Source organism: Myotis daubentonii, chromosome 9 (genome assembly GCF_963259705.1).
Source record: "Myotis daubentonii chromosome 9, mMyoDau2.1, whole genome shotgun sequence".
NCBI classification, from domain to species: Eukaryota; Metazoa; Chordata; class Mammalia; order Chiroptera; family Vespertilionidae; genus Myotis; species Myotis daubentonii.
In genome coordinates, this window is record NC_081848.1 from 80231025 (window position 1) to 80248760 (window position 17736).

The 17736-nt window shown below is 56.3% G+C and overlaps 1 protein-coding gene across 7 annotated transcripts in view; it reads left to right on the plus strand.

Annotated features, from left to right (window-relative positions):
* Positions 1–13527, plus strand: part of SPTBN2 (spectrin beta, non-erythrocytic 2) — a 51426-nt gene extending 37899 nt beyond the window's left edge. For 4 of the 7 annotated variants that reach the window (XM_059709944.1, XM_059709947.1, XM_059709949.1 and 1 more), the window contains 22 exons: positions 202–958; positions 1375–1577; positions 1941–2031; positions 2285–2431; positions 4357–4620; positions 5298–5522; positions 5812–5901; positions 6243–6503; positions 6586–6716; positions 7066–7270; positions 7752–8126; positions 8810–9054; positions 9150–9288; positions 9596–9680; positions 9915–10111; positions 10439–10581; positions 10670–10745; positions 10826–10876; positions 11082–11302; positions 11613–11786; positions 12324–12366; positions 12675–13527. In XM_059709944.1, coding sequence (XP_059565927.1) covers positions 202–958; positions 1375–1577; positions 1941–2031; positions 2285–2431; positions 4357–4620; positions 5298–5522; positions 5812–5901; positions 6243–6503; positions 6586–6716; positions 7066–7270; positions 7752–8126; positions 8810–9054; positions 9150–9288; positions 9596–9680; positions 9915–10111; positions 10439–10581; positions 10670–10745; positions 10826–10876; positions 11082–11302; positions 11613–11786; positions 12324–12366; positions 12675–12908 — 4357 coding nt within the window. In that variant the 3' untranslated portion in view covers positions 12909–13527. Of the gene's footprint in view, positions 1–201; positions 959–1374; positions 1578–1940; positions 2032–2284; positions 2432–4356; positions 4621–5297; positions 5523–5811; positions 5902–6242; positions 6504–6585; positions 6717–7065; positions 7271–7704; positions 8127–8809; positions 9055–9149; positions 9289–9595; positions 9681–9914; positions 10112–10438; positions 10582–10669; positions 10746–10825; positions 10877–11081; positions 11303–11612; positions 11787–12323; positions 12367–12674 lie in introns of those variants that run through there. The other 3 variants (XM_059709946.1, XM_059709948.1, XM_059709950.1) reach the window with 2 other exon arrangements.
* The last annotated feature ends 4209 nt before the right edge of the window (positions 13528–17736 follow it).

The following is a 17736-nucleotide window of genomic DNA, read 5'->3' on the forward strand; positions in this document are numbered from 1 at the left end:
TGCTGGGGGTAGGGGATGATGAAAGATAAAAGGGGGCAAGGTTGTGTGAAGAGGCTGGAGCCTGGACAGGGAGCAATCAAGATGGAGACAAGAGGATGGAGGGGGTGGGGAGAGAGAGGCAGGGAAGAAGCTTCCAGATGTACCTGGACAGGGCGGGGAAGCTGAGCCACTCCAGACATCAGACCCTCCCTCCACTCTCAGGTGGCAGCAGTTTCGGTCCCTGGCGGATGGCAAGAAGGCAGCTCTGACATCAGCCCTGAGCATCCAGAACTACCACCTGGAGTGCACGGAGACCCAGGCCTGGATGAGAGAAAAGACCAAGGTCATCGAGTCCACCCAGGGCCTGGGCAATGACCTGGCTGGGGTGCTGGCGCTGCAGCGCAAGCTGGCCGGCACCGAGCGGGACCTGGAGGCCATCGCCACCCGGGTGGGTGAACTGACTCGAGAGGCAAATGCCCTGGCTGCTGACCACCCCGCCCAAAGCTCTGCCATCCGCACCCGGCTTGGAGAGGTGCAAGCTGGCTGGGAGGACCTCAGGGCCACCATGAGACGTCGGGAGGAGTCGCTGGGTGAGGCACGGCGGCTGCAGGACTTCCTGCGCAGCTTAGATGACTTCCAGGCGTGGCTGGGTCGCACGCAGACTGCTGTGGCCTCTGAAGACGGGCCGGCCACCCTGCCTGAGGCAGAGGCCCTCCTGGCCCAACACGCAGCGCTGCGGGGAGAGGTGGAGCGGGCCCAGAGCGAGTACAGCCGGCTGCGGGCCTTGGGTGAGGAGGTGACCCGGGACCAGGCCGATCCCCAGTGCCTCTTCCTACGGCAGCGACTCGAAGCCCTGGGAACCGGCTGGGAGGAGCTGGGCCGCATGTGGGAGAGCCGGCAGGGCTGCCTGGCCCAGGCCCATGGCTTCCAGGCGTTCCTGCGGGATGCTCGCCAGGCCGAGGGCGTGCTCAGCAGCCAGGTGAGAGCCCAGGGCGTGAGTCAGGACGAAGCGGGAAGCAGGGACAGGGGCATGTGAAGGAGAGAGGTGGATGGGGAGGGATACGGCAGCAGGTGGGGTAGTTGAGGAAACAGGATGGGCAGGAAGAACATGTTAGAAAAATATGGACCAAGACTTATCAAAATTGACATAAACTGGCTTGTCACATAATTACTACAGAAACCGACTCAGTAGCTAGAAAGGGGGTGGAATAGGATTTGGACCGTTACAGCTTCTGCAGCCCAGCTCCCTATAACTTCCTGAGACTCCACGCAGTCAGGCACCATTCCGCCTGACCTACGGCTGGGCGGTCTGCCCTGCCCTCCCTGGGTGGCCTCTGTGTCTGAGAACCGAGTTCTGCTTTGAGACGCGAGCTGGCTACCTCCCCTCCCACACAGGAATACGTTTTGTCTCACACGGAGATGCCGGGGACACTCCAGGCTGCGGACGCTACCATAAAAAAGCTGGAAGACTTCGTGAGCACCATGGACGCCAACGGGGAGCGGATCCGCGGGCTCCTGGAGGCCGGGCGGCAGCTGGTGTCTGAGGGCAACATCCATGCCGAGAAGATCCGAGAGAAGGCGGACTCCATCGAGAGGAGGTATGATGAGGACGAAGCCGATGGAGGGTTCGAGAGGGAAATGAGTGAAAGTAGGGTGGCCTCAAAGATGGAGAGCACGGAGGTCAGCCTGGCCGATGGGGCTGGAGGGCTGACAAGAAGTAGAGGAAGGAGAGCCCAGTGGTCAGAGAGGGCCTAAGCCATGGGCTGGGAAGTTCTGCCTCCATCACGGGAGCCAAATGAAGTCACCCAGGGGAGCTGGGCGCTGGATCGGACTCTGGCTGTTTTACAAGGCACCTGGAAGGCACTGTGCCCAGAGGAGGAGGACTGAGGCTTCGGGGTTAGTTGGAGGGTCATGAGCCCTTCACAGCAAGTTCAGAGTTTCACAAGGGGCTGTCATTACAGACACGGGAAGAATCAAGAAGCAGTGCAGCAGCTTCTGGGGCGTCTTCGGGACAACCGGGAGCAGCAGCACTTCTTACAAGATTGTCATGAGGTGAGGCTCGGTTCCCCAACCGCCCCCCCGCCCCCCCGTCCCCTCCGACACGCCCCAGCCGCCCTTTCCACGGCGCCCTGGCTCTCTGAGCCAAGAACAAGTCCATTGCCGCGTCCCCTGAGCAGGCGAACCCCGCCCAGCTTCTCCCACATCCGCCACTTCTCCCGGCTCACCCGCCCCCGCTTCATGCCTCGCTCTTCCCTCCCTCTGAGATGTACGTGCCTTTCTCCATCCCCGCTCTGTGCCTGTCCAGCTGAAACTCTGGATCGATGAGAAGATGCTGACGGCCCAGGACGTGTCCTACGACGAGGCCCGCAACCTGCACACAAAGTGGCAGAAGCACCAGGCGTTCATGGCGGAGCTGGCCGCCAATAAGGACTGGCTGGACAAGGTGGACAAGGTGAGCGGGGCGACGGGGCAGCAGGACGGGACCCCGGGGCTCCTCTGGGCAGGTCCCAGCCACGGTGCAGGGGAGGACCCAGGCTTTGGGATGTGGCTCCTTCAGGGTCAGAGGTCAGGGGCCTCCCATGCCAATCTTCCAAGGTGGGAAATCCTACCCTGAGGAACAAACGTTCTAGGTCGGTGGGACAGTGACTCCAGAACGTTGAGAAAATACAAATGAGTAAGGGGCCAAACTGCGGATTTGGGTCAACGCAGCAACTATTCCAGGGTCCAGAGCAGGGTGACGCTCCTCCGCAGGTCAGCCCTGCCTCTGCAACAGGCCAGGTGGTGAGCACTTCAGGCTTTGCCAGCCTTGCTGCGACCGCTTAACTCTGCCATCGTAGTGGAGAGCAGCCACAGGAATACAGAAATGGACCAGTGTAGCTGTGTGCCAACAAAACTTGGTTTATAAAAACAGGGCCGCCGTTTGCCAGCCCCTGCTTTTGGGTCTTGTTATTCCTGGTATTTGCTCTCCCACCCAGCTCTTCCTCAAGAGCTGAGCACAGGCAAAACTTTATTTCTACTCAACAGGTGTTGCTGGACAAGATTATATGTGCTCAGCACTCTGCTAGGGGCTGCACGGTGTATAAAAGATATTTTCCTTCCCTCGGGCACACTGGTTGGGCAGAAAAGGAGACCAGTGTGAATTCCGTGTTTCCGTTTGTTCCACAGACATTTACTTGGTGCTACAATATGCAAAGCCTTGTATATTGAGGGGGAGAGGTGATGCCACTGTGGCCAGGATCTGAGTCATATACACAAGTAGATAAGTTAAATCTAAAGCAGAATAGTGGGAGCACAGTAAGAGAACCAATAAAGCCTGGACTCTGAGAGACGGGGTGGGAATCCTAGAAGCAGAGCCTCAGGGCAGGCGTGAAGGATGAGTGGGATTTGGACGAGCAGAGATACTGGAGGGAAGATATTTCTAGGTAGAGACACAGTGCAGCTGGAAACCAGAGAGGTGGAAGTGGGTGTCTATAGGAGCCAAGGGGTAAGCCAATCTAGGAACACAGGACGTGTGAAGGGGCCCCAGGGAGGAAAAGGTGGGAAAATCCTGGGCCAGAAATGGTCATGAAAAGCCCTGATCACCACGTAAGGACTGTGTGTCGACGTGTGGATTGTGCTGAAGGTTTGTGAAGTTACCCCAGCAGCGTTAGACTCTGACACTACGTGTTGTGATTTCTGTGCCCCTGAAACAGGGCTTCCCGTGCAGGCCATTAAAATGGGAGTTGGTCATAGGAAACCCCTGTGGGCAGTGGGCAGCTGAGACGGAGCGGGGTAGGTAGTCAGGAAAGGGCCCACTGCCACGCTGGCTACCCCAGTGGGCAACTGGTGCTCAGTCCTAAGGTGGCGCCCTGGGCGCCGAGCATGCGTCAGAGTCATCCCAACCAAAGCACCAAAACGCTGTTTGTCCACCACTCCGTCCGTCACTGCCTTGCCTGCAGGTGGAGGGACTCTGCTTCCCTCACCTCCCCAGAAACAAAAGTCCTAGCAGAAAGGAGACAGGAGAGATTCACTTGCCACAGGTCAGGTGAGGGGTGAGGAGCTGAGAAAAATGAAACGATAACAAATAACACAAGACCATGTGCGATGTAACACTAGAAACGGCAAGCACTAGGGAACTCGAAATAGGGGAGATCGCAGAGGCTCCTTAGTTGACATGAGATTTGAGCTGGACCTTGAAGGGGAGCTGAGTGTGATCAGCAGTGAGGTAGGGAAGTTTAGAGGGAGGTCCAAACCTTCGAGAAGAGCATGTTAAGGAGGGCACACAAGAACTCGGAATTATTGCTCACACTTAGGTCCCCGCTGCCCCTTAGTTCTCTGGCCTGTACAGCGCTGTGGTGTCTAATTCTGACACTTACCCTTCTTTGCCCCACCACCCAGGAAGGGCGGGAGCTGAGCCTCGAGAAGCCAGAGCTGAAAGCCCTGGTGTCGGAGAAGCTGGAGGACCTGCACAGGCGCTGGGATGAGCTGGAGACCACCACCCAGGCCAAGGCCCGCAGCCTCTTCGATGCCAACCGGGCAGAGCTGTTTGCCCAGAGCTGCTCTGCCCTGGAGAGCTGGCTGCTGAGCCTGCAGGCCCAGCTGCACTCCGACGACTACGGCAAGGACCTCACCAGCGTCAACATTCTGCTCAAGAAGCAGCAGGTGCGCGGGAGCCTTTGCTGGAGTGATGCATGCAGGAGACAGGAGAGGCAGCCTGTAGCTCTGGAGATTGGGGAGGTGGTTCTCAGACACCCCAAGGATCAGTTCTGCAACTCTTTGGCGAGGGCAGAGGCCCGCTAATGGCATTGGGAATTTGCTGGGGAATCACGGGCCAGAGCAGGTCTGAAGCTGGCAGGCCAAAGCTGGCCAGCAGGACGTCGTCACTGATGCCAGGGAAACTTGCTGGGGGGAGATAGCCACTGGGTCTCCTGGACAGCCTGGGCAGTTTTGCGTAGGCGCTGGAAGAAAAGCCAAAAGCAGAAGCCCTCCTCTCTGTGCCTGTGGTGTCCTTCCGTCACCCTCTACTGGCAGGGCCCAGCACTGCATCAGCTGCTGGAGAAATATCTCCAGGGTCCAGTTCCCATGTCTCCAGCAGGGCAGGAAAGGTGGATGTGGGACTGCGAGGCAATGGATTGCTAACTGGCACAGTTATCGGGGCCCCATGCCCCGGACTCCTATGTATATTAAAGCTTGAGATCCACTATCTAGGCCGGGAGGGATGCTCTCCCTGGGCTGAGCCAGGGTAAGTCATCAGGATGGGCGTGATATTGACGAGGGGCCCCTCTGAGGCTGATGGTGGAAGCGCGGGGATGATAACATCCTCCTCTTGCGGCCGGCAGATGCTGGAACGGGAGATGGCTGTGCGGGAGAAGGAGGTGGAGGCCATCCAGGCCCAGGCCAAAGCTCTGGCCCAGGAAGACCAGGGTGCAGGGGAGGTGGAGAGGACCTCGCGGGCTGTGGAGGAGAAGTTCAGGGCCCTGTGCCAGCCCATGAGGGAGCGCTGCCAGCGCCTGCAGGCCTCCCGCGAGCAGCACCAGTTCCACCGGGATGTGGAGGACGAGATCGTGAGTCACCAGGGTCGGGGATCCGGTAGCGTCGTCCCCACGGCAAACTGCCCCCTGCCTTGCGCTGGGGAAATGCCAGCCGTGTTCTCCTCCCCTTTGGCATTGAAAACCAACCCTCTAGGGACACTTGGGGATGCCCTGGAAGTCCCTTTTCCCCAGAACCAGAGATGGTCGTTTTCTGCACACACACCAGGAGCCCTAGAACACCTCCCCCAGGCTGACCCGCTCGCCAGCTCCCAGCTTCTACTTTGCCCTGCGGACCTCCACTCACCCCTCCTTTCTCATTCAGTTGTGGGTGACGGAGCGTCTGCCCATGGCCAGCTCCAGGGAGCATGGCAAGGACCTGCCCAGTGTCCAGCTCCTCATGAAGAAAAACCAGGTGAGGCAGAGGCAAAAGGCAAAAGGCAAGGTCCCAAGAGCCTCCTGGGACAGGGAGATGGTTTTTCCTAGGACCGGGGGGTTCTCTGGCTCCCCCTCGATGCCGTGTGTGACCCTAGACTTCATGGTTGGCCTTTGCCGGCCGCGGAGGGTGGGTTCCCTCAGGAGAAGATCATGGAATTGGAGCTTTACCACCACACCCTTGAGCCAGAAGGGAGGGGAAGTGCAGAGGATTCAGGAAGGAGGAGAAGCAAGAGTGTGAGGGGGCCTGATGTTGAGTAGGTGCAAGGGGGTCCCTTAGCAAGCTATTCAGTGTGTGCTCTTCTGCTGCTGGGAAAACAGACGCTGCAAAAGGAGATACAAGGCCATGAGCCACGGATTGCGGACCTACGGGAGCGGCAGCGCGCCCTGGGTGCGGCCGCGGCAGGCCCGGAGCTGGCGGAGCTACAGGAAATGTGGAAGCGCCTGAGCCATGAGCTGGAGCTTCGAGGGAAGCGACTCGAAGAGGCCCTGCGAGCCCAGCAGTTCTACCGAGATGCCGCCGAGGCCGAGGCCTGGATGGGGGAGCAGGAGTTACACATGATGGGCCAGGAGAAAGCCAAGGTGAGGGCCAGGGCAGAGCCAGGCTGTCACCTGCTTCTCTCCTCCCCGTGACCCTCCCTGATGCCCCCTGTCCGGTCCCCAGGATGAGCTGAGCGCCCAGGCCGAGGTGAAGAAGCATCAGGTATTGGAGCAAGCCCTGGCTGACTACGCCCAGACCATCCACCAGCTGGCAGCCAGCAGCCAAGACATGATTGACCACGACCACCCAGAGAGGTGAGCACAGCGGCGTCAGGGGATCCAGCGCCTGGGGGAGAGGGGAGCAGCTCCAAGAAGGTGCAGGGATCATGGAGCCTCCGGGTACGTGCACACAGACCCGTCCAGGAAGGTGCCGTTGGTTGGCTGAGGGACAGGACTCTACGGGGCAGGCTGGGGATCCGAGCTGGGGATCCGAGCAGGGGATCCGAGCTGGGGATCCGAGCAGGGGATCGGGGCTGGGGATGGGGCTGGGGATCCGAGCTGGGGATCCAAGCAGGGGATCCGAGCTGGGGATCGGGGCTGGGGATCCGAGCTGGGGATCCGAGCTGGGGATCCTAAGTGCTGGGCCGCTCCCCCTCCCCCACAGCACGCGGATATCCATCCGCCAAGCCCAGGTGGACAAGCTGTACGCCGGCCTGAAGGAGCTGGCCGGGGAGCGGCGGGAGCGCCTGCAGGAGCACCTGAGGCTGTGCCAGCTGCGCCGTGAGCTGGACGACCTGGAGCAGTGGATCCAGGAGCGCGAGGTGGTGGCAGCCTCCCACGAGCTGGGCCAGGACTACGAGCACGTGACGGTGAGTGCGGAGAGGACACCAGCCGCAGGGCAGCTCCTGGGGAGTAGAGGCCCCCCTGGGAGGCCAGGGCCCCATCCTGCGCGGGGTGGGTGCAGACCAGGCTGAGCAGCACGGCCCTCCTGGGTTTCGAGGTATTTAAGGTGAAGAATTGTGCAGAAAGGAGGACTGAGGCTGTGCGCAGAACTGGGTGGAAAGGAAATTAGCAGTCGCTCTTTTCCAACAGAACTAGGCAGTGTAAGGTAGCCCTGTCTGTAGGCTGAGGGCTGCAAGCGCCCCCACTGCCTTGTTGAGGGCCTGGGTGTTCATCAAATCCAGGGTCACTGGGAACCACTGGCATCTGCTCACGGGCTTAGCCCAGCTGGAGAAACCCGTTTTGGTCCGTGTGGCCCAGGGGAGAGAAGACTCACCCCGCCCCGCCCCCCCCATCCTGTTAGGCAGGGGCCAGAGTCAGAGTTGTCTGTGCAACTGTTCCCTCCACCAGATGCTCCGGGACAAATTCCGAGAGTTCTCCCGGGACACGAGCACCATCGGCCAGGAGCGCGTGGATGGTGCCAACGCATTGGCCAACGGGCTCATCGATGGGGGCCATGCCGCCCGGGCCACCGTGGCCGAGTGGAAGGACAGCCTCAACGAGGCCTGGGCTGACCTGCTCGAGCTGCTGGACACGCGGGGTCAGGTGCTGGCAGCTGCGTATGAGCTACAGCGCTTCCTGCACGGGGCCCGCCAGGCCCTGGCGCGGGTGCAGCAAAAGCAGCAGCAGCTTCCCGAGGGGACCGGCCGAGACCTCAACGCGGCCGAAGCCCTGCAGCGCCGGCACTGTGCCTTCGAGCACGACATCCAGGCCCTCAGCGCCCAGGTCTGACTCAGCAAGTGAGGTCGGGGTGGCTTGGAGGGGACTTGGTAGAAAAGGCCAGGGGCCCCTCAGAAATGCCGGGGTTGGCATCCTCTGGAAGGCCACTCGGGGATGAGGTGGAATTGCTCTACGCAAACATCTCCGCCGGAGGACATCTCACCACCGCATTCACACCTTCAATGACAAGCCTCCTGGGGCCCGTGACATTGTCACATGGTCCCAAAGGCTAGAGTATTCTTCACGTTGTACTAAAATCCAGCTACCGGGCCCACCCAACTAGAGCTCCAGACCCACACAAACCAAGCAAAGATCCTTCCTGCAGCCATTTAAACCCAGTCACCCCCATCCCATCCCTCTTTCAGGCTGAAAATCTCATTCTACCCATTCCGGGGGTCTCTCACGTCTTGGACAAGCCTCTGAGAGCCCAACGGGCTAGTCGCCCTTCTAAAGGGCTGCTCCCCAGGCTAAGCCCAGGCTCCCACTTGGGACCCAACAGGGCAGAGTATGACAAAGCTTATGCTGAGCACCAGGTGTCATCTTTCCCAGCCCCACCCCCTGCTCCTCCTCTGCTCCTCTAGCTGGTAAATGGGCGGGCCGGGGAGCAGAGGCCAGCGTGGGGCATGGGGGAGGAGACTCCAGCTCCCCAGAGTCTCCAGCTCTGCCTGACTTGGAGCTGGGCCCTGCAGGTCCAGCAGGTGCAGGACGATGGCCACCGGCTCCAGAAGGCCTACGCCGGAGACAAGGCCGAGGAGATCGGCCGCCACATGCAGGCCGTGACGGAGGCCTGGGCCCAGCTTCAGGGGAACTCTGCTGCCCGCCGCCAGCTGCTGCTGGACACGACGGACAAGTTCCGCTTCTTCGTGGCTGTCCGGGAGCTGACGCTGTGGATGGACGGGGTGAACCTGCAGATGGATGCCCAGGAGCAGCCCCGGTGAGGCCCGGCGCCCGTGGCCACAGAGGTTGGGAGCTGGCGGCTGGGAAAGGGTCGTGGGCAGCAGGGTTGTGATGTGGTCTCTGTACCCCCAGGGACGTGTCCTCCGCAGACATGGTTATCAAGAACCACCAGGGCATCAAAGCGGAGATCGAGGCCAGGGCCGACCGCTTCTCTTCTTGCATCGACATGGGGCAGGGGCTGCTTGCCAGGAGCCACTATGCAGCTGAGGAGGTGGGCGAGGCCTGGGCACAGCCGGGTCATCCTTACGGCAGAGGCCTTAATGCTGCGTTTGCTCCCAAGTCTTTCTGCTTCCTCAGCCTTTCTTTACAGAAACTTTTCCCTGTCTCTCCCCTCAGTGCTGTTCAGGGAGTCCCATTCCATCTCCCTCCTCCCCCTACTCCACCCCCACCCCCGCCCAGAACTGTCTGCCTCTTGAAATCAGAAATCACTAGTTCCCCTGTGTCAGTCCCCCAGAGTCTCCGAAAAGCCCAGCGGGGTGCTAACTCGCATCTCTGCTCCCCCCCACCCCGCCCCCCAGATCTCAGAGAAGCTGTCTCAGCTGCAGGCACGGCGCCAGGAGACCGCAGACAAGTGGCAGGAGAAGATGGACTGGCTCCAGCTTGGTGAGGGTGCCAGGCCCTGCCAGGGGGGCTGGGGGTCTTGAATCCTGTAGTTTCCAGAGTAAGACCAGGAATCCTGGGCATGGAATTCGAGGCTCCCGCCCTTGGCTCTGCCCTGTGCTCCTGCTTTGGGGCAGTAGCGTTCTCTGTGCCCTATTTTTGACATGGTTACAGTGGTCTGCCGATGTCCACTCTGACCTGCCATTTCCTGTGATCCCCGCCCCCCAATCCCTACAGTTTTGGAGGTGCTTGTGTTTGGAAGAGACGCAGGTATGGCGGAGGCCTGGCTGTGCAGCCAAGAGCCACTGGTGCGAAGTGCTGAGCTGGGTTGCACAGTTGATGAAGTCGAGAACCTCATCAAGCGGCACGAGGCCTTCCAGAAGTCAGCAGTGGCCTGGGAGGAGCGTTTCAGTGCGCTGGAGAAGCTCACCGCGGTGAGGGCCACAGGACCCCAGGGATGCCCCGCCCCGTCCCGCTACCCCGGGCCTGGGCTCCCTTTCGCTGGAAGAAGGCAGTCCCCCTCCTCCCACTGCGCCAGCATCTCCCAGATGTGAGCCAGGAGTGCCATGTTGTCACCACAGCTTTAGGAGTTGTCATTCCCCCGAGTGACGCTGTGAGACACCTCCTCCCCCGTTTCTTCTCATGGAATTATAGTTTCCTTTCTGTTTCCGCAGACCAGAGCTGAGACATTTCATCTTCCCCACCTCTCTGGTCCTTTTAAATGAGACTTTCTATGCTCTGACCTCAGAATGTTTTGACAGTTGGAGGAGCAGGAGAAGGAGCGGAAAAGAAAGAGGGAAGAGGAGGAACGGAGGAAACAGCCCCCTGCTCCAGAGCCCACAGCCAGTCTGCCCGGAGGGGTCCTTGCGGACGGCCAGGCGGCTCCTGATGCTTCCTGGGACGGGTGCGAGCGGGGGCATCTGGGGAGGAGGAGGAGGCTGAAGCTCAGCAGCCCAAGGGCTTACATTATTCTGTGTCATCTGCCGCTCCAGAGCCCACCCCCGGCTACCAGCACCCACACAGGCAGCCAGCGTTAACGGAGTCTGCACAGACGGAGAGTCCCCCCAGGTGAGCCCCACACCCCTGTGCCCTTTCAGAATTTCAGCCCCATGCCCTGCACATACTCTTAAAGCTTCTTGTCCTTGTAGCCCCTGTTGGAACAACAAAGACTTGAGCAGGGCAGCTTCCCAGAAGGGCCTGTGAGTTCCTCCTGGAGGTGTGGGTGTTGGTACCTGGAGGGACGAAGAGGGGTATGCGCTGGGTGGTGGGGACACTGAGGTCCGGAGAGGGCAGAGGCTCGAAAGACACTTGGGGGCAGAAAGCCCAGCTCGTGGACCTCAAGCTTCTGACATCCAGGCTAGTTATCGGCCCCTCATCCTTTGACACAGACTCTTTTCCCCATAGGCGTCTGGCCCAGGAGACGAGACCAACGGGCCCCAGGGAGAGAGGCAGACCCGGAAACAGGGCTCGGCCCCTCCTATCCTGCCCCAGAGCCGGTCATCTGAGTCAGCCCGGGTTGCCACCTTGCCCTCTCGAGGCCCCGAGCTCTCTGCCCAGGAGCAGATGGAGGGGATGCTGTGCCGCAAGCAGGAGATGGAGGCCTTCGGCAAGAAGGCGGCCAACAGGTAGCGGGTCTGGCCGCAGTGCTGTGGCCGCTCCAGTCCCTGCCTCTGCAGAGGCTTCCCCAGAACCTCTTCCTGAATAGATGGGAGGAGTGGGGGGTGCCCTGCAGGAGGAGAGCCCTCTAGGGAAGGAGTAGGACTCAGGAGCAGAGTGGGGCCTCCCAAAGGCCAGGAGGGTGTGAAAATGACAGGCCTAAGAACAGAGTGGCGCTGGAAATCCTAGAACACCCACGCTCTCCCCAGAGCTCCCAGCCCCATAAAAGCTGGTCCGTCTGCCTGTCTCGCTTCGTCACCTGCACCATGTCCCTCCCAGGTCGTGGCAGAATGTGTACTGTGTCCTGCGGCATGGGAGCCTTGGTTTCTACAAGGACGTGAAGGCAGCCAGCACGGGAGTGCCATACCACGGAGAAGTGCCTGTCAGCCTGGCCAGGGCCCAGGGCAGTGTCGCCTTTGATTATCGGAAGCGCAAACATGTTTTCAAGCTGGGGTAAGAACAGAACTGTGCCCTCAGGATGGGATGGGGAGTCAGAGCGATACAAGATGAAGAAGGGTAGAGTCACAGGGCCAGGCATTTGGGGACAGGTGGAGAGATTCGAGGAGTGGGGAGCCAGGGGGTACATTATATTTCACACCAAGGGGAGCAGGAACTCCAAGACTCAGGCCTGATGGCTGACCATGGCAGGCTGAAAAATTGTCCTAGATGGAATATCTGAGGACAGGGTGCTGGCATTCCCCTGCCTCCAGGGACCTCCAGGAGCCTGCCCTGGCTGCCAGCAAGCACCAGAGCTGGAGGCATGGCCTGGGGTGGAAGTGAGGTCATGCTGGTCCTCTGTAGCCAGTCAAGAAGCATTGCTTTCGCACAGTCCTGAGACGAGGATGTGCAGAGGTGTCTGACCTGGCTCCGAGGGCCCCAGCAGGCATGCTCTCCAGCCTGGCCTCTGGCTGATGATTGAACTCCTACCAGCACTGATGGGGCCACTCCCGATTCTCAGTTCTGTCCTGAGGCTTCTCTCTCTCCCAACAGCTTACAGGACGGAAAAGAATATTTATTCCAAGCCAAGGATGAGGTGAGCTGCCCCCTCTCCGCCCACACCCCTGTCTCCCCATTGCCATTCTTAGAACCTCCAATTGTATATTCTCCTTTCTCCCCTTCGCTCTCTTTTTCCTTAAGTGTCTCATTCTTTGTAATCAACAGCCCCCAGTGTGAAGGCCACACCAAAACATGTTCCCTGTCTTAAGGGGCCTTCCTCTCCAATGACATGAAATCGTCAAACCATTTTTCTGCCGCCTCCTCCCAAGCTTCCCCGCCGCCCACAGGCCGGAGGCCTCACTCCGTGCCCTGGAAGCTGACCAGTTGTCTCCATGCTCCCTGTAGGCAGAGATGAGCTCGTGGCTGCGGGTGGTGAATGCAGCCATTGCCACTGCGTCCTCTGCCTCTGGAGAGCCTGAAGAGCCAACGGTGCCCAGTGCCACCCGGGGCATGACCCGGGCCATGACAATGCCCCCAGTGTCACCGGTCGGGGCTGAGGGGCCCGTGGTACTTCGCAGCAAGGACGGCAGAGAACGAGAGCGAGAAAAGCGCTTCAGCTTCTTCAAGAAGAATAAGTAGTTGGGGCCAAGACTCCCCGGCTAGCTCCTCCCTTTGTTCAGGAAACTGCCAGGGACTGCCAACTGGGACCCCCCTCTTGTCAGGACAACTGCCTGCTGCTAGGGTCTGTTGCCAAGGTCAGCCCATCACCAGGAACTGTCTCTGGGGACAAGTCAGTGTTCCCATGGACAACCCTTCTCTTCCGCTATTTAATTCCGGACTGGTGGTGGGACCCAGGCAACCCCCGATTCTACTCCCCCGACTTCCCTCTTCCCCAGCCTTAAACCTCGATTCCCACCACAGTGCGGACAGTGCCGCACCCTCAGTGTAGGCCACGTGGGGAATGGCTGCCCCTGCCTCAGGGTCATTCTCCCACCACAGCTAGGGCACGCTGTCTGGTGCCTTGCCCCTGGGGACCAGCCAGGAACCTCTAAGAGCTGAAGCAGGACCTGGGGGCAAGATGGCCGGATGATGGAGTCAGAGACACCGAAGCTCCCCATTCCATCCTCCTTCATCCTCTGACTCAAGCGGCCACTCCATCTCCAGCGACTCTTAATGGCTTCCAGGTGTGAGTTGTCCAGGGGCAACCACAGCCTTGATTGAGTCTGGCCAAGGAGGTGATTAAACAGCTCAGCTTCTCTTACTGCCTCACGGTGTCTTTGCTTTCCTGACCACAAGCTCCCTGCCTGTGCCTATGTTTTCCCCTTTGGCTCCAGTCTTCCATGTGCCCAGTTTCCATTCTGTCCCAGCCTCCAAGCCCTCAAAGAACCACATTATTTTGAGAGCCTCCATACCTTGGTCTAATTTTCCCATGAGAATGACCTCCAGTTTGACCAATGTCAAGCCTCCTTTTAGACCAAAGAAGTTCACCAAGGGTCAGAATGACGTGAACAAGCAGTGAATGACTATTTCCCTGGTGTACAGCATTCTTCACTTGTGATTCTCTCAGCTGTTTTCAAAAACAAAAAACTAAAAAAACAAAATTGGAAAGATTGAAGAGCATGCCACAACCTAGTCTCAGCCATGCTCAGCCCAACTGGAGAATATGGCACATAGAGGGCGATTACTGATCCCACCTCCCGTCTCCTCCCCAAATGAGAAGATCCAGGGTGTTCGGACAGGGATCAGATAAGTTGTAAGTTCCGAGTCCACTGAAATAGAATAACAATACCTTGAGAAGCCACGAAGTACATCTTAAGTGTATAAATACACAAACAGGAATATTCTAGACCTAGTAAAGTAGAAAAAAAAAGGATTCCCCCTTGTCTCTGGCCTGGTAATTGGAGGTTTCAGAGCAAATAGTATTTGCCTTAGTGGCCTCCTACAGGAAAACCTTTGTTCTTTCATTGTTTCCCATTCACACACACACAACCATTTCTTTGGGGGCTCAGAGAAGGTCTTTATAGGAAAGCAGCCCTATCTTTAGCATAATTGGCTAAGGGCCTTGGTTGAGCAGACCCCTGACTATCATCAGCCATGACAAAGACAGGGTCAGGCGTGTGCAGGCCCAGGACTAGCACAACACAGCCCCAGAATGGCTTCCAACCATGCGATCTGGTAGACCAGATGGCCCACAGAATAATTATCCTTTTAAGAAAATTACATTTGGAAATATCCATAGTAAACATGTAGATAAATGTAACTAAAACAATCTGTCATGGACTAAAGGGGAGAATACATCACCACTGTAACCTCTTGTTCTTCAGGTACAACTGTAAAATCCCCATTATATGAAGGAAAAGTCAGCATTGTGGAATGTTCAGGGAATCTGGGGGTTGGGAGGAAAGCAATAATTGGAAAATTTAGGAGGAAATGTATATGGGGGTGAGAAATTAATGGAGCAATTATCATTTTGTATAAAAGATAAGTGAGGGTCCTACAGAATGGTGCAATCAGTCATTGTGAATGGAAAAGGAATGGAAGTGGGATTTGGGCGTCACGTACATACACATGGCAGCTAAAGCTACCAGAGTGCATGAAGCCTCAAGGACAGGACATAGACGATAATAAGCCTAAGGTCAGGAAGTGAGTCTTGGGAGACACGTTAGATCCGAGTGGAAGAAAAGTTCCAGGAAGGAAGACAGAATGGTATGGAGCAGTGAGGGATGTGAGACAGCTTAGAGCACAAAAATGCAATAACGTCGGCACCACATAGCAATGGGGAAATATGGACATAAAAATGGAGTAATTATTTTAAAAAATATGTTTACATTTTTACCTAATACCATCTCCAAGGGTGAATGCTGGATCTGTGCTGTCAATACAGCAGCTGCAAGCCACATGTGGCTACTGAGCACTTGAAATATGGCTCGCTGAATTGAGATGTGCTGTAAGTGCAGAATGCTCACTGGATTTCAAAGACTGAAGAGGAAAAAAAGTTGATATCTCATTAAGGATTTTTTTATACAGAGGCAGAGCTGCCTCAAACAGATTGTCAAACTGCAGCGGGAAGGCCGGGGAGGGTTGGGGGGCAGGAGGGAGCGGGTAAGAGATCAACCGAAGGGCTTGTATGCATGCATATAAGCATAACCAATGGACATAAGACACTGGGGGGTAGGGGAGGCCAGGGGATTGTCAAGGGCGGGGGGGAAAAAAGGACACATATGTAATACCCTTTGTAATACTTTAAGCAATAAAAAAAAGAATTTTTTTAATATACTTTATTGATTTTTTACAGAGAGGAAGGGAGAGGGATAGAGAGTTAGAAGCATCAATGAGAGAGAAACATTGGATCAGCTGCCTCCTGCACACCCCCTACTGGGGATGTGCCCGAAACCAAGGTACCTGCCCTTGACTGGAATCGAACCTGGGACCTTTCAGTCCTCAGGCCGACGCTCTATCCACTGAGCCAAACCAGTCAGGGCTCATTAAGAATTTTTATATTGCCCTGGCCGATATAGCTCAGTGAATAGAGCGTCGGCCTGCAGACCAAAGGATCCAGGGTTCGATTCTGGTCAAGGTCAGGCTCCTCCCCGGCCCAGGCCCTGGTTGGGACTCGTGCAGGAGGCAACCAATCGATGTGTTTCTCTCATATCGATGTTTCTCTCTGCCTTCCCCTCTCTCTCCCACTCTCCCTAAAAATCAATGGAAAAAATATCCTTGGGTGAGGATTAACAAAAACAAACAAAAATGAATTTTTATATTGATTATATATTGAAATGATCTTTTAGCTATATTGGGTTTCAAAAGTATTAAAGTTCATTTTACTTTTTAAATGTGTTTACTAGACAATTTTTAATTATGTATATGGCTCACATATTTCTATTTGGACAGCACTGCTCAAAATGAACTACAGACCTAAAAGTGAAAGGTAAAAACATTAATGTTGCCCTGGCTGGTTTGGCTCAGTGGATAGAGCGTCGGCCTGCGGACTGGAGGGTCTCGGGTTCGATTCTGATCAAGGGCATATACCTTGGTTGCGGGCACATCCCCAGTAGAGGACGTGCAGGAGGCAGCTGATCAATGTTTCTCTCTCATCGATGTTTCTAACTCTCTATCCCTCTTCCCTTCCTCTCTGTAAAAAATCAATAAAATATATATATTTTTTAAAAAAACATTGATGTTAACAAAATATAAGACTGAAGAGGGAATGCTGATAGCTCTCCTCCATCTCCCGCACAGGTAGTCATTATTGTTTTCACAGTTATAGGTGGAAGGATGGACCGGTTTCTAGAGAACAACCTAGCAATTTCACCCTGAGTTTATACCCTCCCAAATTCTCACATGGATCTGTTAGGGCATTAATAATCAACATAAGGATGCTAATTTCAACCTTGTATACAACGGTGGGGAGTTGGAGGTAACCTGATGCCCTACATTCAGAGATGAATCGGAAAAATATGGTGGTTGCATACTATGGAGTATTACTCAGTTGTTAGATATGACACAATAACATAGCACTTAGTGAAAAAAGTTAGAAACAATGAGCTCTACAACACAATTTATATAAATTAGAAGAAACCAAGTGTAAAAAGATATTTGCAAGAATCTAGGGGAAAATTGACTATAAGTATCAGATAATATTAGCATAGCATACGCTGGGTGTTTAATTAGAGGCAGATAATGAGGCCTCCTTCATAGGAGAAATTACATTATGTCTGGGATTTGCTTTTAAAAACTCCAGCCCTCTTCCAAAAGGGTACAGGGGCTAGATGAAGTATCAGCAAAATGTAATGGTCCAATCTGGGTAAACGGTCCGTAGGAGTTCATTATAATATTCTCAATTTGTGCCCTTTGAAATTTTCCACATAAAACATTTTAATGGAAGAAGCAAATGTGCCCCAAGAAGACATGCCTTGCAAGAACAACAAACAAATAATACACATTAAACTCATTAGAATGATTGCCTATGAGGGGCAGGGAGAGGAGATAAAAGGGAATAGATAGGAGTAAGGAAACAGGTGGGGCCCTGCGCGACTGTGTCCGTGTTCCCTGGTGCCGCCTCCTCACCATTGGCGACGGGAATGGCCAGATCCAGCGGCACGCGGAGCCGCAGGCGCTGCGCCTCGAGGTGCGCACCGGCCCGGAGTCGGCAGGCATCGCCCTCTTCGGCCATGAAGTTATATGTGCATTCAAGTGCTCGGTGTCCCGTGAGACGGAGTGCAGCCGCGTGGGCAAGCATCCTTTCCTCATCACCCTGGGCTGCAACAGCGGCCTCATCCAGTTCGCTACACCCCATGATTTCCGTTCCTTCTACAACACCCTGAAGTCCTGCCAGGCCGTACCCTCGGAAGAGTCCACCCAGCAGTTTTTCCAGTTTTATGGCCACCTGTCCCAGCAGCAGAACGTGGTGCAGGACTACGTGTGGCAGGCACCTACCGGCGTGCGCTACTGCAGAACCGCGCGGACT